Source organism: Oryzias latipes, chromosome 20, assembly GCF_053564925.1.
Source record: "Oryzias latipes strain Hd-rR chromosome 20, Olatipes_Hd-rR_3.1".
In the NCBI taxonomy this organism is placed as follows: Eukaryota; Metazoa; Chordata; class Actinopteri; order Beloniformes; family Adrianichthyidae; genus Oryzias; species Oryzias latipes.
In genome coordinates, this window is record NC_136256.1 from 27675003 (window position 1) to 27702136 (window position 27134).

General features: G+C 41.4%; 1 protein-coding gene and 1 long non-coding RNA gene across 4 annotated transcripts in view; both read right to left on the bottom strand.

The window, feature by feature from the left end:
• Window positions 1-9698: 9698 nt before the first annotated feature.
• gpr158a (G protein-coupled receptor 158a) overlaps window positions 9699-27134 on the bottom strand; it is an 80757-nt gene continuing 63321 nt past the window's right edge. The window contains exons 9-12 of one of the 2 annotated variants that reach the window (XM_023949968.2): window positions 19242-19347; window positions 16832-16978; window positions 16652-16735; window positions 9699-16195 (exon numbers count right to left, since the gene is read on the bottom strand). In XM_023949968.2, coding sequence (XP_023805736.1) covers window positions 14357-16195; window positions 16652-16735; window positions 16832-16978; window positions 19242-19347 — 2176 coding nt within the window. In that variant the 3' untranslated portion in view covers window positions 9699-14356. The remainder of the gene's footprint in view (window positions 16196-16651; window positions 16736-16831; window positions 16979-19241; window positions 19348-27134) is intronic. The other variant, XM_023949969.2, reaches the window with a different exon arrangement.
• On the bottom strand, window positions 20829-25329 carry LOC111946597 (uncharacterized). Of its 2 annotated transcripts, XR_013652226.1 has the most exons (4): window positions 24686-25329; window positions 22101-23158; window positions 21699-22015; window positions 20829-21311 (listed from the first exon to the last, which is right to left on the bottom strand). It is a non-coding gene; the product is annotated as an uncharacterized LOC111946597 (long non-coding RNA). The 2 variants fall into 2 exon arrangements; XR_013652225.1 differs by lacking the exon at window positions 24686-25329 and having other exon boundaries at window positions 22101-24646.

Sequence of the window (27134 nt, forward strand, 5' to 3'; positions counted from 1 at the left end):
AACAGAAAACAGCACAAAGACATGCTCGCTTTGTGCAGATGCTCATAATAATCCTCTCTATTACACCGATGGTCTTTCAGGGCAGTGAACGCATCATCCTCTGGTGCTCATTTTCCACAGGTCTTGTGGGAATGGAGGAAGAAACTAATCCGAACCGTCTCAGAGTCCTGATGCTGTCTGTTAGCTGCAACACAGGTCATCCAGGAGACCAAACATCTTTTTATACATTTTACATTTTTAGATCACTGAATGACAACAGAGATTTAGATCGGGACGACATAAACCCTGAACGCAGAAGAGAAGCAGTTTTTAAAAAAATCAATCCATGTGGAAGCAGGTCTGTTCCAAACTGGGACTTCTGTGTTTATCGCCCTCTCGTGGTTACTTAATGAACTGCACCAAATGTCTGTCTTTTGTTTTTAAATGCGCTTTAATCTGGAAGTTACTTTGAAATAAATATGAAATCTGTCAGCACTGTCATCACTACAGGCTCCCACTCACCTGTACAGGTGAACCGTGTATTTTGGTGATAGACCATTCAAAGCTTTATAAACCAGCAACACAACTTTAAAGCCTTTCCTCTGGCAGACACTGTAGAGACCTCACAACTAGACTGATGTGGTCTACTGTTTTGGTCCTAGTGAGAACCCGCACAGCAGGGTTCTGAATCAGCTGTAGTTCCTGGTTGATGCTCCTGGTCGTCTCGTGCAAACACTGTCACAGTCGTCAAGTCGACAAAAGACGAACAGATGAGCTCGTTTCTCGTGCTTAGACATCAAATTTAATCTGTGAAAGGATAATAATATTTTGTGATTGTCATAATGGGTTTGTTAAAATGTAGGTCTGTGTCCATTACTACACCAGGTTTTTGGCCATGTTGGTGTTTTCAGATGAAGAGATTGAAGTTTTGCATTGACCTCCAACTATTTCTCTTTAGCCCCAAAAACAATAAGTTGGAGTAAGTTATGACACATCCAGTCAATGATGTCGCTAACGCATTTACCAAAAGCCTGTCTGGGGCCTCGGTCTCCTGGTGTCAGTGTACATATATTGGTTTGTCATCTGCGTAAATGGTAACTAATGCTAATAGTAATAATAATAATGGATTGGATTTACATGCTTACAGTGTGTCTCCATCATTCATTCACTCCTCATTCATACTTGGTGATGGTAACTACTGATGTAACCACAGCCGCCCTGGGGCAGACGGACAGAGGCGTGGGGGTCAGGACACGCCTAGAGCCCCTCTGACCATCACAGGGACATTCACACGCATTCACACACCAATGGAGCCGCACTGGAGGCAGGGAAATGTCTTGCTCAAAAACACAGAAACAGTTGACTGGGGTAGAGAAAGAACCGGCGACCCCTCAATCATTGGCTGACCTGCTCAACCACCTGAACCACTGTCAAGTATGTCGATTTTAAATAGAATCCAATAAAATCAAACTATTTTTGTATAGCCGTGTCCCCACTACTGTAATCCAAAGAGCTTTTTATTAAAAACAGAATCCTATTTTAAAACCCAAAAGCAAGACAAGGGACCATTACACAAATTTTTTTTTTTTTTTTTTTTAAACCCAAATAGAAGTGGTACCAGGAGGGAGCGTTGAGGAACTCCACATCTAATTTCGGTTGGCTTAGATGTGAAGTTGACATGAATCTCTCCTGTGTTTTGAGCACATTTTGAACCAGATTAGTGCTGGCCCAGAGAGACCCACCCAGTTTTCTAGACATTTGAGTAATATAGCGTGGTCGACTGTATCAAATGCAGCACTGAGATCCAATCAAACTAGCACTGACGCATTTCCACTGTCTGTATTCAAACGTATATCTGTAGTCACTTTGGTCAGAGCCGTCCTGGTTTCAGGTGACATCAGAAATCCAGTAAATACACAAATGAGATGCCTTCAGGGCTTCAAACACGTTTACGCACAGAGGGGGGAACAAGTCCCCTGATGTAATTATTACCCAGTGTGCTTCACAGCAAATAAATAAAGACATAAAAAAGCCTCTCTGTCATAACTCTGTGTCATCAGGGACCGCTGCAGCACAGATGCCGAACACAAAGCCCAAGGCCGCACGCTGGTGAGTCAAGCACGCCGACGTGTGTGGAAAGGAGTTCATTCAGTGAAAAAAGAAGCCTCTCTGTTGACGTCATCAGTCTTAATCCCTCAATTACAGCAATTTCTGGAAGGTGAGCGCGCATCACCCTCACTGCTTCTGCCTCCAGGCCGCTAAAAGATGGCAGAGGGGGGCGGTTTCTCTGAGGGACCATAGTGAGATCATGTACTCGCAGGATTTAAACAGACGTGACAAAACGCGTAATCAAACAGAACTAGAGAGAAGAGTTCTGGTGGTTTAGGAAACAAATATCAGCTCTTCAACACCATTAAAAATATGAAGTGTAAGGGTCAAGATCATTCAAAAGTTCCTTTTTACAGATGTTATACCAGAGTTTGCCCCAGAGTTGACATTCTTTTGACTAACGAAATGATTTAAGTGTTCATACAATTACCGTAATTCAAGAGGATTCTGAAACAGAGAAAAGCACTGATGTGCAAGAACTGACCGTGTTGAAGTTATACACAATCAGCTGATTTGTATGGAGAAAAGCGGCTCCATGCAATGTGGTGTTCTGGGATTGTAGATGTGGACACTGAAAAACTGCCTTAAATAAGCACAAAGTAGTGAGTAGTGACAGAAAAAGGACACAATCTTAGTATTTCCTCCCGTTCCCCAACTCCATCTGGAGGAAGATCGTCTGCTGGACTATTTACACATGTAGTTGTAGAGTTAGATAAGTTCTGGTACATCGCCTGTCTGTCCTGGGGGAGGATCCCTCCTTCATGTGGACACCCCCGAGGCTTCTTATTCTTTTCTGGAATCCTTTTTTTGTTGTTGAGTTTTTTCTTACAGAGTTGGAGGGTCTAAGGGCAGAGATGCCCAGTTTAGTTTAGTTTAGCCATTAACTTTTGAATTCCATGACTGATTTCATGTTCTTATACAAATAGTATGAAAGTATGAAGCCCATTGAGACGAATATTGTTGTAATATTAAAATGTAAAAGTTAAATTGATATTAAATTGACCAAACTTCACAAGCTGACTTCCTAGGTGAACAAAGTAGGAAATGCAATGTCATTTATGAAATACCATGTCACACCTGCAACAAAACATACATCGGAGAAACGGGACGCACCTTCATCACAAGGAAAAACAGAACATCAAAAAGAAAGGAAAGAGACTAACAAGAGCAAGACGACAGCAGGTGGCTCAAGAAAATAAGAAATCATCCCCAACAGACCACTGGAAACAAGAAAACCACATCATGGACTGGGAAAAGGCCACAGTCCTCCGCACTGAAGACAACAGACACCACAGATGGATCATGGAGGCAATGGAGATCCCAAAGCGAGCCCACTCTTCCATGAACCGGGATGAGGGGGCCTTCCTACTCTCTCACACCTGGAGTATCATCCTCCTGCAGCAAATGGACATCAAGGGGGCGGAGTCACGTGTCAAAGTCTGACAGGTGACTCCGCCTTTTTATTTACGTCACATCATCACCACCTGTTGATGACTGATGAGGACGGAAGACGTCCATCGAAACATGTCAGGTATGTGGAAAAAAACAGAAGAACAGAAGTCAGTTAATAATGCAGACACTATGACTGTTACTCAACAAACTTTAGAAGCTGTATGGAGATGCTCACCATCACCCACATCCCCCCATGACTTTTGTTTATTACTCTGCTCAGCTGATGCTTTTATTTTGCATTGTTTTTGAATGTTGTCCTGAAATCGGTTTATTTCACGGAGCAACCGTCTTAAAACTGTGCTGCATGGACAAATGAAAAAGAGCGCTAATGAAGACGAGATGGACCAGCGGACCTGGAAGACCAGACTTTCCCTGTGTGTGTGTGTGTGGGGGTGTGTGTGTGTGTGTGTGTGTGTGTGTGTGTGTGTGTGTGTGTGTGTGTGTGTGTGTAGCCTTTCAAAAGCCAGCGTTGTCTGTCTGACAGGAACAAGAAAGGGATTTCTTAGAAAGGTGGCTTCCTGTCTGCGCGCACAGCTGAAGACTTCTGTAATTGGGAGAGAGGTGTCATGGAGCTGCAACAGTGTGAGGACACCGCTGCAGCCAGGCAGTGCTCGCCACTTCACAAAGCGTTCGCACAATGTGCCGAGGAAACATCCTGTCTGGCGCCACGGCCGCCGCAGCTGCTTTTCTCACAAACTTGCAGTGCGCCGGATAATTACGGTGGAAGCGTCTTCTGCCGGACGGTTCCTCCTCCAGAGCCGTTATGGTTGAACTGGGATAAGCAGCGGCGATGTAATTATGCTCCGAAATACCCAGTGAACCCCGGCGGTGCAGCAGGAGTTCAGTGATGAATGGCATCCCAGGATTCAGTAATATCAGCTCTGATTGCTAATGTCTGTAGAGTTCATCTACAGAAACACCACAAATGATTTTGGGCCAAAGCCAATTATCTGAAGTTAGTAAGTCAACATCAATAAAGAGCTAGATATGGCCTCATCCTGTCAGCCAGTATGATGGATTGCACATTAGCCCTTTGGGTTCATCATAATTTGGTGCAATCCATCACAGACTATGAATAAATGCCCAAATGAGAACGAAAGCATCACGGAGCGCCTTCTCCCGATGCCGATCGGTGTCAAATGTACGCGGAAAATGTCCTGCAAGAGGCTAGACCATGTTTCCATGGAAACACTGAGTTACACCTGCCAACCAACAAACACAAAGAGAGGGAAACATGACTCATAATTGCTGCTCCGCTGACAAAAAAGGAGAGAATACAGTTTAATAGATGTGAGTGAGGCAATGGAGCTCTTCTGATGAGGAGGCAGACGGACCGGAACTTTCCACGGTCACAGCTCCACTGCAATGAAGTTACAGATTCAGGTTGGTTCTACAACTAAAGACTATTGTTTTAGTCAAATAAAATAAAGGAGATGCTAAACTTAACCAGAACTCAGTTTGCTAAATTGATCTGAATTGTAAAAAGTTGTAAGGGAGGGTTGATTTTACATTTTTCAATTTCTTATCATAGATAGATAGATAGATTGATAGATAAATGGCGTATACTTATATAGCGCTTTCTACCTTCTTTTGAAGGCCCAAAGCGCTTTACAGTCACAGTCCAATTCACCCATGCACACACCCATGCACACACCCATGCACACACTGGTGGTGGCTCCGCTGCCGAACACTGGCGCCAACCTCCCACCAGAGGCAAGGTGGGGTTCAGTGTCTTGCCCAAGGACACTTCGACACATGGGCGCGCAAGGCGGGAATTGAACCTGCAATCTTATGATCATGGGTCGACCACCCTACCACTGCACCACGGCCGCCCAAGTTACAGATAGATATATAGAATAGATAGATAGATAGATAGATAGATAGATAGATAGATAGATAGATAGATAGATAGATAGATAGATAGATAGATAGATAGATAGATAGATAGATAGATAGATAGATAGATAGATAGATATACTGCATATATTATTTTTATTCTAAAAATTTGTTTATCCAAAAGATGTAAAAGGGGCAAATAAAAAAGTTTTCTTCATTTTGTTCCCTTTCACTTCTCATTTTATTAGTTTGATCAGGATCTTTTGTTTTTGTGGAAATAAAGATAACTGGAAACAGAAGTAACTTGATGCTTCCCATCCTTAACTAACTAAATGTTTGATCATTTTACACAAAACATCCTGCAGAAAAACCCTGGAATAGACTTGTGTTTTTTTAATTTGTCAAATTTTCTTTGCACATTTTGGGAAAGACCAGACCAGACCTTCTGTTTTCAAAATATGACACAAACACGAAAGTTAGTAAAAAATACTGCAGTTCCTCAATTCACCACTGGAGGATGGGTTAAATTTCTTTTTTATTTTTTATTTTAAAATCTCAGTATCTTTGTGATGTCCAGGTTTAATCATCATGCAGTCTGGTCAAAATTCCCTGGAAATGATCCGTCTGGTCTATGCACGTATGTGAAAGAAACGTTTCTTTATCACAACACGTTTTGTTCTACAAATGTTATCAACACACATTTATTCCATTTTTTTGTTGAAAAGCTGTTTGCTATTGAGGACCTTACAGCCTAAAGTAAACTGTCAAGTGGCCTTTTTTTCCCTGCCATCTGCACACAGTGGTTATTAAAATCTAATTCCACTAAACACCCACTGGAACTCCAACAAATGCAGTTTTTCAATATTTTCTTCAATCCTGACAATGTTTTGGACCCGTTTTCCTCACAGTCTGCCTGCTGGTGTTTGGGCTGACAGCATCCAACCTGCTGTTTTATTTCTGCTAAGTTACCAGTCAGTGATCAGCCCAGAGTCTGTCACATCACACCTTCTTCTTTCCATTTGTGTGGTTAGTTTTCTTCCTTCTTCACAAATAAGACACGAAAGGGGAGGAATAAGGAAAAAAGACGTCAACAGACAAACACCAGATTACAGAACATCTGAAGCAGAAGATAAAACCTAACAATGAATTTAATGAATGGACAAGCAGGCTGGTTAATAACAGGATGGTAACCGAACTCAAAACACAGACAGGAAGTAAAGCTAAAGTCATCGCTGTAAGGACAAAAGCTTTTCAAAACAAAACAGGAAGTAAGTAAAGTTTTTGCTGGTCAAAGGGATGATGAAAAAGTACATAAATGCAATGTTGAGAATCTGACTTTAAAAAGTAATATTTTATAGTTACTAGTTATTTTGCTTAAAAATGTATTGAGTTAGTAACTCAGTTACTGGTCTTACAAGTAATTAGTTACTCAGGAAAGGTTACTTTGCCAGTTAAAATACAGCAATAAATTTTATTATTTTCCTCAGCTGCCCACAAACTTATCAAAGCATTTAAATGCAATGATTGAATCAAAGCGATACGTTTAGTATTATGGTAAAGTTCTACCAATGGAATTGAAGTGTAGACATTTAAAAATATATTTATTACACAAAAACACTGCAGCAAGCCAAATAATATTAAGTTTACATGAGCAGAAAATCAAACTTTGCGTACAAATAGAAGTAAAGGTTTGTACTCTCAACATGTCTCTTATGAAATGACGTCTTTAGCTGCATATTTGATCTTGTGTTCCTGTCATCAATGTACTTTATAAACATATCACAGCGGGGAGAGGAAAGTCTGGCCCTGCTGGATCTTTGAATGACTCCGATTCAACAGTGGTCAGCAGGAACAATGGTTTCCACAATGAACCTCGCAATAATTCTGTTCAGTTCTGTGTGAGTTTGTGGGCTGTAAAATCTATTCTGTCTAGTTTGAATGGTTCTGCTTCGTCTCCGGAGCACACACACCGGGGTTTGTGAGAAGAAAAGTTTGGGGTTTGGTGCTTTGTTACATTTAACACCCCCCACCCCCAAGTCACACAGAAGACAGTGAGGGCAAGGCTGAGTAAACCACATCAATGAAGTAACGTACCATGATTTATACTAAGAAACGATAACGGTGTTGTAGCGGGGATAAACGTAATTAGATCACTAACTCGAGTAGCTTGTAACTTTTGGAGCTTTGAAGTGCATTAGAGTGTTAATCCCTCTCAAAACACAGCCTTAAAGCAGAGCGTTCCTCTAAAATCCTCTGCACTGAGCATCAGCCCCTCCCAACCCACAAAAATGGGTCCATACAGGGTTCTCACGTTGTGACATCACAAAGTGATGAACAGCCCCTCCCAGGCTGCCAGCTCTGCCCCCAGGCTGACACACATGCCTACTTTCTCTGTTGAGCTAGCGGTGATGGGCTAAAGGCTTTCCTTTTATACACACAATACGCACCCATCGTTGCAAAAGTTTGGATGTTGCTTGTTTTTGTGGGCGAAACGCAGACGAGCCGCCGAGGCCGGCTCTGGGATGACGTCATGAAATGGGCGGCACCCACAATGAGCGAAAGGCGGGGCCTCAGAGATCGAGTTGTCTTACTTCTGGGTTGGAAACGGTTTAGGAAGCTCCACGAATCGGGACAACCCAAAAACCTGCCGCGCCCATACGGGTCAACCTCCTGTACCAGTGCGTGTGACTAAGGTTCTTTACCCAATGAGATTCAACTCTTATTTGATGAAATTGCAGTTACATGGAGAATTGATCCTCTGGGTCTTTTGTGAGAAGATTAAACAGCTCTTTTGAATAAAACAGGGGTGTTTCTTTGATCAAGAACATCCTAAGGAGACATTTTAACCAACATGAAGGATGGAAACCATCCTGCAGAAAAGAGAAGGAAACTGAGCTGTGAAGTCCGAATCCCACTCACAGGAAAGCAGGGGCCGCTGAGCAGATCCATACCCTCTGGTAGTGGAGGCAGTCATGGTGGAGGTGCAAAGCCAGAGTGCGAGTCATGGCGGCTCCCACCATCGGCGCCTCCTCCAGTGACGAAGATCCGGGGAAGCTGTGTGGGAGAGCAGCACCTCCTGAGTCTCTGCAGACATCCAGACAATTATTTCTGAGCGTAAAGCATAAATGTTTGTGATCACCCAAACAATCATGTTTATCTGCTCGTGTTTCTGTTTCAATCAAAGAATGCACGTCTTTGTCGTGGTTGTTTCCCCAGATTCACCTGATCCCCTCCTCCCTCATCCACACATCTGAGGGACAAATGAGTCAGCGGCGGACCACGCTGGCTTGATACAAGCGATCATCTTCCTCCCATCTCCCGTCCCTCCTCTTCACAGTCGCTGTCCATCACTGCCCACATGGCTCTGCCACAAAAGGCAGTGATTCACGCACCGTCTGAGGTTAAAAATAAGCCCTGCCATGTTGGATTCTGTCTCCCACTTCGCTCTGAAGGCAACAAAGAGGCACAACAGCATCCAACTGTGATTCTCTCTCGCACAATGGGAGATTGAGAGGGCTGCGTTCACAGCACAGAGCTCTCTGTGGCTAAAATAAGAATACGTTTGCATGGAAAATGATTTCCTCTTTAGCTTTAGTTTGAAGTTTGCTCTTGATTGAAATTTTACTGGAAAAACGACCTAATAAAACCCAGATGAAGGCCTAAAGGCTGCCTCTTCATTATAATCTCCAACTTTCTTTTTTTTTTTTTTTAAGTCACGTGTATTTATCATCATTGTCTGCTCTAATGTTTCTTCCTTCCTGCTCTCCACTGCAGCCTGCATTGATCTTCTATTCATCAGAAAGCATCAGAAAGTGCTCTGCAAACAGAGATCAATGCTAACATGTTTACCTCAGCTGTGTTATTTGGCTGTCTCTATATTTAGGGGGCTGGAAGCACATGTGACAGCATAGACACTCCATTTTTGATGAAACACAGCGACTTAGCAAGACTTCAATGTGTTTATATGACAGGGAACGACTTGGTCATTGGTCGGTAGCTCAAATCAACCTTGACAGCAGCATCTTTCTCCTTTGAATTTTGTCCAAAACGCGACAAAAGCCTTTCAGGAGAAATGCCAACAGACACATTTTCTGAAGTGGTTTGAAAGTCTTCTGACTGCATGTCTACATGAGCTGAAAGCCAAGTTAAAGCTTGAAGTTGGAGAAGAAAAGCATCATGGGAGTGTCTCCTCTTAGCTGCTCCTGGGATTAAAGGAAATGGAGCAGAAAATTCTGCAGAATCGTCGTTTTGTGAGACTCTTCTTGATGGGAACATTTCCAGAGATGCAAATCAGAGCGAATTAAAACCAGCAAATGCACATCCGCTTTCATATAAATATTTATTGCAGAGGAGGTATCTTTATGTACATGCTATCACAATGTAACACAATAAAAATCTACCAAATATTCCCATATATCAATGCTATAAGCTTGTCATAGAGCAATAGTCATAACAAGCACAGAATACAGTGGGTAAGGTACAATATCACTCACTATACAACTGGTAACAGTCCAAAAAAGATCACCTCATTTTTTTATTCTATCAAGGGCAGTGAAACATCGGTCCTACTAATTTCTTGATTCATGCAGAAGCCACAAGAGCAAGATTTACGACGTTACAGCATCGAGTAGTAGCATTAGTAGTAGTTGTATTTTCCACGGTGTGACCTGGTTCCGTCACAAAAATAAAAGAAAGTAAAAAAACAACCAAAAACAAGCAGCTAGCCAACAGAATCGCACCATGGTTTAAGACCGGAAACGAGGAGATGCAGACCGAAGATGAGGTTCAAAACTGCGTTGACGTATAGATAATGAGGATAAATTACAGCGATGATCCCCCGAAAACAGTAAACAGACAGCGGTTATGTGGTACATGCTCAGTACGGAGACGACTATGGATCAACAGAGAAACGCTACGGCAGGACCGCTGTCGGATGCAAAGGAAACAAGAGATTGTTCATCCGGAGGCTGACATTGAGAGACCAGGAGGAAAAAGAAAGTCTTCATCTGAGCAAAACATAAAACAAAAATCCATAAAATATCAAGAATGTTTGGGTATTTATCATTTTAAATTGGAGTAAAAGCAATAAAAGAAAAAGAAAATCACCTTGTTTTATCTTAAAAGCATGAAGTTCATCACGCAGGACCATAAATCTGATGCAGGACTACAGCATCAGCTAATAATCATCTATAGACTATATTTATCACACATTGCCCCATACGGTTTGTGTTCAGAGTCACTTAAAAGTCCTCTCACAATGTCAAAACTTCAGATCGGCTACATTTTGTCCTCTGCAGTCAAACTATGCAGAAAAATCCACATTTTATTGTGAAATTCAACACAACGAGTCAAAGAAAATAGAAATGTTTGACAAAACTCCAAGTTTGTGCAAAGCTTCATTAAGAATACACAAATTAATGGAGTTTGTGCAGATAAAGAACACGCCCTTAACTTTGAATATTTGATTAAATTTGCTAATCTTACAGCCATGCCCCATACCGTGTCCTCCTGATTTATGGAAAATCAGCAGGACAAAGGATAGGAAATGTCATCTTTCAGCAGTTTTCCTGCTCCATTTGTCCAGAAGAAGTGTGCCTGGAAAGGAGGTGTGACGTTTTTCCATTTAGAGGGAGCTCAAACATCACTTCATCTTCTCTAACTATAGATATGTCACACTTTATATGTGCTAAACATTTGTTACCTGATTATTTTCAACTTTGTTGAACGGGTGTTTTACACAGATTTCTTGAAAAACGTGTTTTCAGGGCGATTTACAGACGATCAGCAGCAACATTCAGTCATTTCCACAAGACAGCATTGCAGACTCCAAACAGGACTGCAAAACTATTTAGAGAAAGGTTCAAATAATATCCTCAATGAGCTTCACCCTCTTTTGTTTAGGTCCACTTTTACCTGAAAACTGAATACATTTCAATACTTTTAGACTTGCATTTCGAACATAATTTCCGCTCAGACATTTATCGTGAGACATGAAAGGAGCTGCAGGTAGAGGAACCCAAACATGTGCCACCAAACTTGTATGGATTTCATTTGTGTTGCTTTACATAATGAGGAGCTGCTTCAAAATGTTTGTTTGAGAAAAAGTGTCCCCAAAATGTCCATTACTGTTCTGTCATGCGACACAGAGAAGAAAACGATGGATTGATTTGCTGCTGAGTCAGCACATTTTAACTCAGTTAGCATCGAAAGAGAAGGACGCAGAGAGGAAACGCTCTCAAATCGTTATCTGGATTAGCAGCTGGTGCTGAAGGTGCAACGTGCACGACGACGGGTCACATTTTTGAAAAATAATCCCACCAAATTGGCAACAATACAGACCAGACGGCCAATTTTGTTAAGCAGACGATCAGCTAATAGAAACCGTACAACAAATGCATTGGAAACTCTTCAAATACTCGTTAAAGACCCACTGCGATAAAAATTGTGTTTTTGGTGTAATTTAACATATATTTTGTCGCATTTTTCTGATGATGGACATGTTTAGAGAAAGTTGAGCTTAAAATTGAATTTCTTGTATTTCTTCATTCAAATTGTTGTGAATCAGGAGATGAGAAAAATGCAGTTGGAAAAAGATCTTATGTGTGACGTAGAAAACACTGGGTGGGACTCAAGCTCCCGGCTTTAAGCTCTTAAGACCATGTCGCACAGCCACTACTCAGATTTTGTGCATATGTGAATATACATGAAAAAAGTGAGAAAAGTTGTGGTCTTGGCGTGAAATTTTCCCAGATGTATCAGGAACGAACCACGTTAAAACCACGGAAGACGCACGAATAAACCACGCAAAGAACACATAAACCAGTGTAGGACATGAACCGTGCGTGATTATTGCACTGTTTATATATAAGTCATTAGTGTTTCATGCGTCAATTACATAATTTAAATATACATGTGCGCCGTATACGCAATATAAAAGTTATACATCAGTGGGACGTGCGTGAAAAGTCCGTTAGACATACATGGAACGGTTATGGGTAGCCAAAAATGTGTGTATGCATCTAGCAAAAATCACGCATTATTCTTATGCAAAAACTGCATTATTCTTAACCCACCACAAATTTTGAAACCGCTCAAAACTGAATTCACGTAAACCGAATTTGACAAATGACAAACGCAAGAAACACGTATGAATTATGTGCATCACACATGTATCACGAAAGACCGAAATTTAATGCGCAAAATATATGTAGTGACTGTTTGACACCACTTTTAGCGACAGGGAGGGGAAGAGGGGGCGGGGTTTTCTCTGCGCCAACAGTCCTGCTTACAATTCAGAGATGAATTTTTAATGAACTCCTGCCGCTGTGCAGAAACTATGTCCAAGAAAATGACAGAGGTTTTTGGATTTAGCCTAAAAATGTCAAAATCCCGTTTTTAAAATATCTTAAAAGATAATCGGAGTTTAACAATTTTATGTACCAGAGTATACTGGAAAACAATATTCAAACATCAAATTGAATGTATTCAAAAAGGAGGTTAATCCTTTAACACCAAACCTTTAGCACCAGTGTCGTCATTTCTTTTTTTTGACCAACTCTACACCTGTTTTTTACGTAATTCCAGCAGTCTCTGAAGTGGAGAAAAAAGCAGTTATGTGGTGATATGCATCACTTCCCCGTGTTAAAGCGCGGTCAAAGAGTCAGTTGTTTAGGGGACATCTACTAATATGGCAGTGTCTTGGTCAGGAGGTGAGCTAATTGGATCAAGTAGGAAAGTTGGCGTCTACGTGGAAAGCTTTTGTTAAAATCAGAATAGTTACCAGGTTTGAATTCTTTTAAAAGACTTTTGAAGTTTAAAATAATAGGATATCATACATGACTTAATATTGATTTTTTTTCCATTTACACCAAGCTTTTTATATAGTTTCCCCAGGCAGAAACCGGCTGAAACACAAAGTTTAAACCGCAATCATGAGCAAAGCTGGTGCTGATTCTCTTCTTGTACATTCTTCCACCTGGGTTTGGTTTCACTCATGAAGACATAACATATTCAGATACACAATCACATCAGCTCTAATTTTCCTCTTTGCTTTCAGACATGACAGGGCATGATCGTAAATATCCTCAGATGGAAAACAAGCTGACGAAAAACGACGACAAAGACCTCTAAGCGCATCCGCTGCTCCAGAGGACGAAGGTGTTGGTCCAGCGACACGGTACCCGGATGCTCATGCGGTTTTATATCATCCACCGTCACAAAATGCTGCTGGAGAAGCTGCTTGCTCCCCTTCGAACTAATACGAGACAATGCTAGTTATTTAGGCACATACAGTACATCTCTGCAGACTGGGAAGCATTTAAACCTGTAGAGAGTTACAATTAAAGAGGTTTAAAGACCAGAAACAAAGTTTGATGTTGGAAATCCTTTGGGATATTTTGCTGTGATGACAGAGGGACTAAAAAACAAATACACACCAGGATGGAATCTGCTCTAAACTTTTGAAGTTTGCTAAAGTGCTATCAGACAATTTAGTTAATTCTGTGTTAGGAACACAAACGTATAAATCACCCATGAGACTCGTGAGCCCTCCTTGAAGCAGACATTCTCTTTTTCTTTGGCTTCCTCTCTTTAAGACTCATTCTTGATGCTATCGTTTTCTTCATCATCTGTCTGACAACGTGTGACAAAATAATGCAAGAGTTGTTGAGATGACAGCAGATGGTCAGTGTTTCTTGTGAAGTTAAAATGTTGAATTTAAAGTTGCATAATTGGATTACAATTTAAAGTTCAGGATCATCTGGAATGCTCATGGAGTTTGTTTTTTTTCAGACATTTTGCTTTTTTCTAAAATGTGTAAAACCAGAACTAAACCTCGGAAAGGAAGGCAACTTGTGGAACTCCATCAACTTAGCTTCCAAGTCACCGTATAAATAGTAAAAGGTATATTTTTAATAATTTCTCAGTGAAAAAACAAGTATACACCTATAGCTATCGTTTCAGCGGTCCCTCATGGTGAGTGTCAAGCCTTCTTGTCAAATGTGCTCTCCTCAAAGTCCCAGGGGCAAACATCGGCTTTGTTGGTCGCGCTCGCTGCTCCAATGTTAGCATTAAGGGCGCTCTGCTTCACTACCGGTGCTTTTTGGTCTGCACCTTTTTTGTCTGTGGCGTCTTCAAACTCCCACGGACAGACGTCCACCTGCTTGGCTTTGGCTGCTCCAACATTAGCACTTCTCCTTTTTTCTACCAGCGGCACATCCTGTGGACCTTCTACTTCCCATGGGCAGACCTCAGCCTTTTGCTGGCTGACTTGCTTCTCTGAAGATTTACTCTTGTCTTTTGCTTTTGTTTTACTTTTCTCATCTTCAGCGTCCTTTGATTTTTCTTTTTCGACTGTCCTTGAGGATAGGACACCTTTCTTTTTCAAGGGGAGGTCCTTGGTTTTTGACGGTTGCACTGGTGTCCGCTCTGGACTTAAGGAAGCGGCAGGGCTGTCATAGTCCCAGGGACACACGTCAGCTTTTGATGTCGGTGGCTGCAGTGATGCTCCCGCTTTTGGTGCATCTGCCACGATGGTCTTCCCTCTCCCATCCACAGGAGAAGGACTCTTTTTCTGCTTTGTTGTTTCTGACGGTCGAGCCGATTCTGCAACATTTTGAGGCTCTTCCAAGTCCCACGGACAAACATCTGCCCGACTTGTTTTGGAGGTTTCCACTGAGGAATGAGACTGCTTAGTCTTCGATTGACTAAACGGTGATTGCCTTGACCCTTCTGCTGGACTGGCTTGGCTTTCGCCTCCCTCTTCCCATGGACATATCTCAGCTCGAACGGCTGATATCCTCAGAGCCTCTTTCTGGTGCCTTCCACTAAGTGGAGACTGATCAGAACCTTTTTGCTTCTGGGGTTTGGTTCCTTTGGTGCTGCCTCCATGAATCGTTGTGGTTTCTTTGGGTGCGATTGAAACATGCTTCTGGACCTTGTTCTCAGATGGAGTAGGAAGGTCCTCCACCTCCCAGGGACAGACTTCTGATAGATCATAGGTGTCCTTTCCCTTGCCTGGCTCAGAGGAGATGGTAGGCTGGCTGCCACTCACAGGCTGCTTCATGATTCTGCCTTTGCCAGTGCTTTGCTTGTATTCCACCGACTGGCTGACGATCATCTTGGGCTGGCATTCGTTTTCTGCCTCTGCATTGGTCTTCATGTCTTTGCTCTTTGGCTGACTCTTCTTGCTGTTCTCCTCTGTGTTCTGGGTCTTTCCAGCCAAGCCCAGTGTCTTTTCTTTAGCACTTGCGATGACGCTCAGGGACTTCTGCAGCATGGAGGCTCTGGGATGAATAGGTTTCTTGTCTGCATTGAGATTATGGGCACTGGCTGACTTGCAGACCAAGGGAACGGACTCTGTAGAATCACTGGGGGGATTTATGGTCTCATTGGACGTCTTCTTCACCAGCTTCTTCCCCATAAGTGTTTCAAGCAGGCATCCCTCAGCCGTGGTCAAATCTGTCTTGTCCGTTGCGGGGGGCTCCTCGCTTTGGTCACGGACATGATCGTAGCTGCTGTGGGACTTCTTCAGGGAAAAAACTTTGTTTTTTAAAGTATCTTCTTTTGCAGTCTTTCCTGCATCGATTGGGTTTTTCTTCAGCATGCAGATGCTGTTGCGGTTGCTCCCATGTTCTCCACCATCCTTATCTTCCCGGCTACACTGCCGGTGCACCGATTCGGGAATCTCTGTGATACGTCTCATCAGAGAGCGGCCAAGCCCCTTTTTAGAACTTCTTTTCTTCTGCAGGTGTGGATTATTCGCCAGCATCTTCTTCCTCTTGTAAATCTCCAACTGGGAGTACAGCTTCTTCAGCTCTTCCTACAGATCAGACAAACACACAAGTAGGGAAAATGTTGAGTTGCATTTAACTGCCTGAAGGATGTAATGCAAACTGTTTCAAGACACCGCTACGAAAAAAAAGCAGACAAGCTACTACACAAACAACATGCTCTACAAGGTCATGACCAGAGATTACAAACAGCAGTTAGATGACAAACTACTGGATGTCACATGCGTTCTGCGAGAACAAAGCAGACAGGACGGTCTTGAACAGCATCAAAAAAGGAGGTGACGTGTTTTGTGTTAGTACTGAAACAGCCTCAAAGCTCAGGTCTTCAATAACCCCATCTGCCTTTTCATTCGCCTCAATGAACACTTTCAATCAACTGGATGCCATGGTGGTAAACATCCTCCAGATCACTGGTTTGAGGTAGCCAAATCTTTTGGTTGAGAGACTTCTTCAGCTCTAACAGACAAACATACATCTCTGCTCACGTTGGTACGTTTTTCCCAAAGACTGTCACGAGATCTTACGCCACAGCCATTAACAGAACTGAGATGGCCCATTTCGTCTGGTGTCTGCAATAAAAAACTGCCATGGCTCAGTTTTGGTGTAGGATTCAACAGCATCACTAGGTTGTGCAACTTAAAGGGAAGCGCGAAGGCGCTGCTCACGCGAATGTCCTCGGGATCCAGGCTGTGCTCGCTCCATGCAGACGTTATGCTGCTGTTCAGGTAGGACCCGGAGCGGCCCATGTCCAGCTCATCTTCATAGGCCTCAGAGGCGATGTCGTCTCTCATGTGAGTGCCGGCAAACAGGAACTGATGAAACCAATTAAAACAAGTGTTGGAGCGAACAGACAGACCCGCAAGAACTTGTTTGATGCTTCCTGATGTTTATAGACGCTACAGAAATGAGCTGCAATGCATCACAACCAGTTAAAAATGCGAAGTCATCAGAAAACACAAAACATTTTTCACAAGTCCCTGATATGTTATGGCAAAATCTGGTATATTACTGACTAGGATACACCCACATATGATATTCTAGCACCTAAGGCAGGGGTCGGGAACCTTTTTGGCCAAGAGAGCCATAAATGACACATATTTTGAAATGTAATTTCGAAAGAGCCATACAATAATGTAGCGTCCCTTCCCCACACTGAGGCAAGGAGACTTAACCTCTTTTAAAGTTCTTTATTCCGATTACTGCAGACCGCAACAAACGCCCTTCAATTAATTCAGCAACTCCTGAATCTCTCCCGCCGACACGAGAGCGCTTCTCCCAACTTTATATTCCCCTGCTCCCGCTCCAGCTCTCCCATTTCCCTTATTCGGCCCATAGCTGAACCCCATTGGTCCAAACTACCTAACAACAGGCTGAGCGACAGAACTGAGGGCCAATCAGATCTCTGCTTGACGCGTTCAATGAACTCCAGAACTTTTAACGCGGCCCAACAGCCATCCAACTCAGTCCGCGACAATTTGTTTAAAACTAAATATACAAATGAATGTGTGCATTTGATTTAATTTCAACATTTTTAAAGTACAATAAGTCTGTGGATTCTTTTTAATAACATTGTTATTCTGTTGCTAATAAATGATGAGTATTTCTCGTGGTAGTTCTGCTGATGGTCTAGTCTGGTTGATACGTGGTGAGTTTCTGCTTCGTTCAGGCGTTGAGACTTTAAACGTGATCATAGGTCTGAATGTTCTGTAAATGTGACAAAGACTGCTCACATGCAGACGCGGAGCCAAACACACACTCACACGCTGCAGTGAGTGACGGGAAGCGGGTTTTACGTTTTTACAATCCCTGCGCGATTCACCTGCTGTCCCCACAACCCCCTCACCCCCACCCTCTGCTTTCTCCCTCACACATCCCGTCCCCGCATCTGCGCGTTCTTTCTCAGAGACGGGAGCGCGCAGTTTTAGGCACGTCAATTCACAGGTTTCCAGCTGGTACAAACTCTGTGAAATAATAGATAATAGTAACTGATAGCGCTGGCGCAGATTTCTCTCTCTAAGCACTGCTACTACTGCGCGCCTCTGACATCGCATCGCGCCCGAGAAGGACTGGTCTAATGAAAAAAAAAAACTATAATTAAAGATTTGTCTGCGAGCCACATGTGACCATCAAAAGAGCCATATATGGCTCGCGAGCCATAGGTTCCCGACCCCTGACCTAAGGCCTTCATCACACCTCTATGTGTGCTGTGAGTTTTTGGGTTGTCCGGCTCCGTGGAGGGTCATAGAGAGGAGCGACTGCATCTAAAAGGGAGCGCAGGTGTGTCTTGCACTTCCCTTGAGGCTCGTACGGCCATTTCAATGGACGTCATGAAAAGGGAACGTACCGTTGCCGTGCATGTGTTTAGAGTTTAAAGTAATCGTAAGGCTAATAGAAGTTTTTCTAACTTACAGGCGATGCTGTCATATGGTTCTCCTTAAGCCACACTCTAGTCGTCAGTAAGGTGTGAGTACTGGTTCCTGACAGACACATGCGAATGCCTCGTGCACGGGTTGTGCACGTCAAATGCAGGTGCCTGTTGGATGCCAGTTAGGCTGCATGCAAGGAGCGCACAATTATCATCTAAGCAGCCCTAGCAGGCTCCTTGTGCAATCCACAAGAGGGCCCTCAGGGGTTTGAATCAATGACAAATCTGTACAACATACCTGCGTCTCACATACTTTTTCCTAAAATGTTTCATACTACGACCCGTGACCGGCGGTATGCCCGTAGAAACACATGAACATTTCTGTTCCACGGGTTCACAGAGTGGTCTTCAATCTCGCTGTTTCCTGTGGACCACCTGCATGTCCCGTATATGTTTGACCATTTTTGACACGCAGAAAACCTGTATCCATTTGCAAGGGAGGTGTGACCAAGGCAATAAAATTGTCATCAACTATAAAGTTTTCACACTGTTTTGCAGATTCTAACTTAAAATAAGAACTAAAGATTCCAAAAAATGAAGAATGGCATCAAATTTAACAAACCTTCCTTCTAAATCAAATTTGGCACCACAGCACTGCAATGAGCGGATTTAACGACGGTCAGAGTAACAGCAGAAAACGGGAAGTTTACCTTTGGGATGAGAAGCAAACCCAAAGTAACCGTGACGGTGAGGTGGGTGTGGGTGAAGAACAGCAGCAGCATCCAGTCTGGATTAAGCTCATACAACAGGGTGAATCTGTCAAAGAAACAAAAACAAAGTCAACAAAGACAAACTTTTCCTAATTTACTGTCGGACTTTAACACCTCAGGTACAGTTTTCACAATTCAGTTCCTTCAGGGAAGCTATGATGTCTTGCTCTTCACAATGTAGACTCAAAACCTCTGTTATACACTCACTTTAGTAGGTAACCAACTGCTCGTTAACCTAATCAGCCAATCACAATGCATTTAAGCATGCAGACATGGTCATGATGACCTGCTGCTCTGAGGAATGTTTCCAGTACCTTGTTGAATCAATGTCACAGAGGATTGAGGCAGTTCTGAAAGCAAAAGGGGATCCAACCTGGCACTAGCAAGGTGGACCTAAAGTGGCCACTGAGTGTATACAACATTCCACTTTTTGTTACACATTTTTTCGTTATTTTAGCAGGATCTGCAACAAAAGATAATATTCTTCGTGTGAAGAATTTTAAGTCTATTCATAAATCAAACTGTAATGTGCAAGACTGGTAGAAGAAGAGGTGAAGGTAACTTTAGCAAACTGTTTCCTGTAACGGATTTCACGTGAGAAACTGCTTTAATGAAGGAGCATGTCAAAAAGTGGCCTCATTATGTTGTTGACGAATGGCTAAAGAATAGAACGTTCCTGCATCCCAGAGGCAAGAACAAACACTTTTTGGTTTGGTTTCAGGTCTGTCTCCTCTCATGCTGTGAAACCATCACAAGAACTTTCACACATCAAGTCCCCGTTTCTGTCCATCATATTTGCACTCGACTAAAACCCGATGACTACAGCAAACCTGCGCGGAGGTCTGAGCTTTAACTCAAATAGGCTGCAAATTACTCATATGGACGCCTTGTAACAAGCTCCAGAGTGTAGCCCGTTCCCAAGGCCGGATCGACTCGCAGCATCGGGTAACTGTTCACTTTATCAGTGAGTGTCATCTGATGGTTTCTGTTCAGGATAATCTCCTAAAAAGCAATAAAAACCTAAATAACCATCAGCCCAGAGTCACAAAACATTCATTTCTTGTTAACATTTATCAGAAGCGATTTATAATGACAAAATGACTGACAGTAAATCTATCTATTGGTGCTTTCTTAGGTAAAAAAAGGTAACGATTCCGACATGGTTAATTAGTAAATAATGTGATGGGATAGGAGGAAAGTCAGCGGAAGCACCTCCTTCATGATCTGTGTGGAGGAGCAGGTTAACATGGAGGAGGGACAGAAAAGGACATTTTCTACAGGAATCACATCATCAGCAAAGAAAGGAGGGGAAAACATCAGGCAAAATATGGGAGATCATCAGAGGTGTAAAAAGTACTCAAAAATTTTACTCAAGTGAAAGTACAAGTACTTAGGGAAAATTTTACTCAATTAAAAGTAAAAGTATCTGGCTAGAATCTTACTTGAGTAAAAGTAAAAAAGTACTCCATTAAAATTGTACTTGAGTATTAAGGAAGTAAAAGTAAAAGCAAGAAAGAAAACTAGAGATTCTTGTTTAAGCTTTTAATCTCAAAAAACATTAAATGAAATGCATACAAGGTTTTATCCTGCTTTAGAACTGTTTGTATTTAATTATCAAACTATAAGACAGACAATCTAATGCCAGTACACGCTACTCAAAGTTGTAAAACCTCAGATTTAACTTCAGTAGAAGCTGATTCTCAAAATTGTTAGTGTCAAGCCTAGCTCTTTTGGGGCTGAAAAGCAATCCTGCAGTGCTGAAAAGCCTCTCACAGGCAGCCGATGCGGGAAGAGGTGTATTAGTCTTGATAGAGAGGCTGCAAATAGCAGGAAACGTGAGCAGAGACTCCCTGGTGTCTGAAACACAGGCCAGATATCCATCCAACTCTTTGCTGGCTTCATGTGTTGTCGGTTTCAAAGAAGCGAAAAAATCTTCATCATCAGATGAACTGTTGGCCAATTCCTTCTTGTGGTCCAAAGGCTCCAGATGCACTCTGATGTAGTCCATGCCTACAAGCACAGTGAGCAGACACAAAGAAAAGTTTGGTTGAGGGGCTTCTGACTGGGAACAAATTTTATGGATTTTGTCATTAACTACATTTACGTGCAGTCATCTACATCTAAAATCATGCAAATCCCTTATTTTAGCATAAAATCTAACTGCATTTCCAAACCACATATGATACATATGAGTTTGGTTTCAAGAAACACTGAGGGATAACTACAACCTGCTGCAAGAATACTTTACATCAATATTCATATTGAGATCACAGCCAAAGATGGGATATAACATTCCTAAAAAGTGCAAAAATAAATAAATAAAAGAATAATTTTGGTATGGCTCAAAGGTTGCCCAGATTAGAATTCGTCAAGTGTATGTTGCTTGCATTCATTTACCTCGTTTTATGATGGTTTCATCATTTGTCCAAGAGGTCCGAAATTTAGGGAGAAGGATGGCAGCTGCTATGATCTCAGGATCTTCAAACATATGCTTGAATCGTGTTTGGATTCCTTGTTGTAGGGCATCCACAAGTGGGTCACAGTACCTGAGAGAATGGTGGAGTCGCTGAAGTTTCAAGCTTAACTGATGGACACTAGGCAGCAGCCACCCCAGCTGTGTATTCGTTTCCGCTTGCAAGATGTCGAGTACTTTTGCAACTGGACGCATTGTGTTGGCCCACTCTGTCAAGAACAGCATTTCTGCTGGATTAAACCTACAGGAGAAATCAGCATAATCAAAGAGTATTAAACAAAAACAACCCACATTTGTTTACATCGATAGAGGGGAAAAACACTTACATTGGAACCTCAAGAGAGGTGCATATATTCCGAAGTGCGCCTTCTCCTGCTTCTTTGCAAATTTGAAGAATTCTGTCAACAGCCATAAAAGTTGAATTCCACCGCGTTTGGTTTGGCCTTAAAAGCTGAAGCCGGCTTTCTGATTCAACAGCTTCAGCTGCTAGAGCCGATCGGCTGCTTTTATTCCATAAAGCTTGGCATTTGCCAAAGACAGATCTGTAGAGTTTCTTGTAGTGTTCATTTGAGAGAGCTTTTTGGGCATCAACGCTTGAGACTAGGTTAAGTAAGTGACAGGCACACTTTTGATGTTTTGGTAGCTGGAATTCGAAGCCATCGTCTTGGTCCAGGACTCGTGAGGCATCTTGGAATTCCACACCATCACTTCCCTCACCACAGCCTTCAGAATCAGTGTCATCACTTTCACACCTTCTTGCCTCAGTCTCGATATCATTGTTTTCCACACCAAAAACTCTGAAAGCCTTCATAAAGTTGGAACCACTGTCTGTGGTTGTGCAAACAACCTTGTCACGTATTTCATACTCTGAGTGGATATCATTCATGGCACTGGCCAGTACCTCAAAAGTATGAGAGCCCATTAATCTTTTGCAGGCAAGTGCAGCGGAATGTCTTTCAAGACTTCCAGGGTTGATCCAGTGAGCAGTTACACCAATGAATGACTTTCTACGTGCAGTCCAACAATCCGTTGTGGTTGCAATCCATTCAACTTCACTCATGGCAGCAGTCACTTTCTGTTTCATGATCAGAGCAGCTTCAGCTATCTTGGAGCGTAAAGTAGGCCTTGTAATGACAGAAATGCCAGGCTGCAGTGTACTAATCAGCTCTTTAAATGATGGCAGATCAACAGTGCTGAAAGGATGAAGTCCTTGAATGATGTACCTTAATATAGCTTTGTTCACAGTGACTGGAGACACATGTTTGACTGGGAAAACTGAGTCAACTTTCAGTTGCTTACTGCTGGAAGCATGGGTGGAGGTCCCGATCTTTCTCTTCTGTGCTGTCAATTTAGAGTAGTTTTTGAGGTAATTTGGGTGCATTCTCTGTAAAAACAACAAATAAATATTTATATTGTATGCAATAAATGTAACAATTACACATACACTCTCTGATTACAGCATTAAAGGGTTAGTTCACCCAAAAATGAAAAGATGTCATTAATGACTCACCCTCATGTCGTTCCAAGCCCGTAACACCTCCGTTCATCTTCGGAACACAGTTTAAGATATTTTAGATTTAGTCCGAGAGCTTTCTGTCCCTCCACTGAAAATGTATGTACGGTATACTGTCCATGTCCAGAAAGGTAATAAAAACATCAAAGTAGTCCATGTGACATCAGTGGGTTAGGTAGAATTATTTGAAGCATCGAAAATACATTTTGGTCCAAAAATAACAAAACCTACGACTTTATTCAGCATTGTAGCGTCACTGCGAAGTCGTGAACGCGGATTGACAACAGACCCGGAAGAGAATACAATGCCGAATAAAGTCGTAGGTTTTGTTATTTTTGGACCAAAATGTATTCGATGCTTCAAAAAATTCTAACTAACCCACTGATGTCACATGGACTACTTTGATGTTTTTATTACCTTTCTGGACATGGACAGTATACCGTACATACATTCTCAATGGAGGCACAGAAAGCTCTCGGACTAAATCTAAAATATCTTAAACTGTGTTCTGAAGATGAACGGAGGTCTTACGGGCTTGGAACGACATGAGGGCGAGTCATTAATGACATTATTTTCATTTTTGGGTGAACTAACCCTTTAATAAAACTGACATTTGCAGCCAATTGCACACTTTATAATGTTAAATACTTGTTGATTTTAGAAATACAGTAGCATTTAGTGACAATCAAACATTAATTTTATTTCTGATTATATTGACAAAAACACAGGACTGTAAGGCTGACATGACAGGGTGAATTGATTTCATTACATTAGTTTTGATGGTAACACTTTTACAATAAGGTTCGTTAGTTAACTACATTAGTTAACATGAACTAATAATGAACTGCACGTATACATGTTAATTTCAACATTTACTAATACTTTATATCTTGTTAACATTAGTTAATGCACTGTGAACTAACATGAACAAACAATGAACATCTGTATTTCTATTAACTAACGTTAACAAAGATTAACAGATACAGTAACAAATGTATTGCTCATGGTTATTTAATGTTAGTTAATACATGAACTAATCAACCTCATTGTAAAGTGTTACCGTTTTGACAATACAACATGTTTGGAAAAAAATTTCTCGCTTGGTTTTCTTGTGTTTTGCATGAATTCAAACACAATGAGAGCACGGAATGATAATGATTATTCAAAGCTGCAATAGGCGCCAAATTTCCCGTGGACCTAACGTTACCAATTACAAATGCATTTTAGCATTTTATTACGTGAGCCTTATATTGTCAATCGCATGCATTAGTGAAAATAGGCCTACTACACATATAAAAGGCGCGCCATCAACGTCAAAACATGCACACCCAAAAAAAAAAAAAAAAAAAAAAAAAAAAAAAAAAACTATCAGTAAAACAAAATACTTAATGTACTTACCTCAATATGCTTCCTTAGGTTTGATGGCGAACTTTTGAAGGCCGATATTTCTTTATTAAGCGGGAGACAGAGGACACATTTCATCTTGAATGAATCTTTATTTACACCACTTAAAGAAAAGAATTCGCGAAGATACGGCCACGGGTGCTCTTGATCCTGTGGCTGATTTTGGACTGTGCTGCTCGCAGCTGCTGATGAATCACATACTTCCTCCATTTTCTTCCACTGATTGACTGTTATAATTTCCCTAATTTCCAGGTCAAGGTGCTGTGCATTGTGGTAATAGATGTGACATGACGTCACTTCCAAAGGACCAATGAACATGTCTGACCAATTTCATATAATGTGAAAACGATTTTCATAGGCAGAATAAATAACATTTAAATTAAACTGGGCATCAGCGCAATTCAATTGGTTTGGTAATAGCAAGGGAAAATAGAATGAAGTGATCTCCAAAAAATAAGTACTTTTTGACTGTAAATAAAATTGTAAGGAGTAAAAAGTACTTTTTTTTCTAAAAAAATGTAATTAAGTAAAAGTAAAAGTATTGATTTTTAATTGTACTCAAGTAAAGTAAAAATCCCCAAAAATAATACTTAAGTACAGTAATCAAGTAAAATTACTCAAGTACTTTACACCTCTGGAGATCATGCCAGCTCAGTTGGCTTGTGCTAGAGTGTCTGCCCTAAGACTAAAAGGTCAAATCCAAGGCGGAGTCATACCAAAGACTGTACAAATGCGACTTATTGCCTTCCCGCTCAGCAATGCAGTGTTTCTGATTTCTTTAAATGAAGGTCAACTGTGCGATTTTGCTAAACAACCCAAATGACCTAAATCAGAAAAAAAATATTACTATGTTCCAGCTCTTTGTGTTGTAAACAGCTCTGGCTAAAGTAGAAGACGCTTTGAATATTTAGAAAGAAAATAATTAAAATACAAGCAATGTGATAAATATGATGTGTACTGTTGTGTGGTGCTACAGTCGTTACAAAAAGTAAAAAATAAAAAAGACATCTGAGTTGCTTTAAGCCTTAACTTTGGTACCAATGCACCTTCGGGTGCACCATTGGTCTCTAATGTGATTAGCTGGTTAAAACTTTCTGTTTTAAAACTCAAACATATTTTTGTGCAGAATTTTTGTATCTTTAATGACAAATAAAATAGGATTTTTACTAAAAGAGTTATGCCAGGTACTTATTCAGCAGCAAAAAACGTCAGTATTTTACAGTTTAATTTAAATTTGTACAGTTTGTAGCAGTAATTCTTCCAAGAATTAAGGGCTGGGCTTTGATTTACTCGGCAAAGAAAGATTTTTACTTCCTCAAAGAGCTTAATAGATTTCAAGGCTCCGAATATGTTTCATGAGGGTGCCGCCAAAAAAACAAAAAGGTAACTGTACATGACATAAGAAGTTCAGCAATTTAAATAATTTATTTATGTAACCATCTACTAAATGATACAACCAATCCTGAAATTATTCAAACCTCTAGGCAAATTTGAATTATAGTTACTTTGAAAAAAGTGATCCAATTTTTCTAAATCTATCCCGGTATGAATTACTTTGGGCCTGACTGTATGCATAAAAGTACAAAAGCATGAAAATCTGAGATGGAACAACAGAGATTTCCAGGTGGGAGGTACATTCTAGGAAGGAATGAAAAATCGCAAATGCTTCAAATGGGCATGAAAACAGAACTTCTTTCTTTGTATAAAGTTGTCTGAAATGAAAACTGTATTAAAGAAAGTCCATGATCGGAACTCAAACTGTAAAGCTTCAGTACAGATTTGTCATCTTATATTTTGGGCTGATTAAAAGCCTGTTTTTGAGCTTCTTTGGTCGTTTTGGCAGGACATTTAGCATCAAACTCTGGCTTTGCAAACAAATGGACAAAAAGGTTGGGACAGCTTTGATAACCCAATCATAATAATGTTAAACTAAGCACATGATGGACTCACAGGTGGAAACGGTGCTTGCCGTGAGGAAGTCTGATTCTCCAAAAATTGTGCCTTAAACACCCCTCATCTTGAGCAAACTAGCTTAAAACTGCTTGGCATATGCAAAAACCTAACCTTTAAAACCCATTGCTTCATACAAGACAGACCATATGTCTATGAAGACTCTCATTCATCCAGAAAGATTCCATCATCGTAGTTGGTTTAAAGGTTGTCGTCTGGACTTGGTTTTTTAAGTTGCAGACGTTTCACCTCTTATCCAAAAGGCTTTTCCAATTCTGAAATAGCTGGTAAAAGAGCTGGTTAATATGTGCTCATGGGGGAAGAGTCAGGCCTGAAACTGGATAGTAGTAGTGTCTACATGGTTTGGTGTCGTTAGGTGTCCTTTGTCCTCAGCTGGGGGTTGGGGAGACAGTGACTCCGTCCCCAACCTGGTCATCTCTTTCAGCTGTTAACGACCCAGGTGGACTTGGTTCGGTTTGTTTGGGTTTCAGAA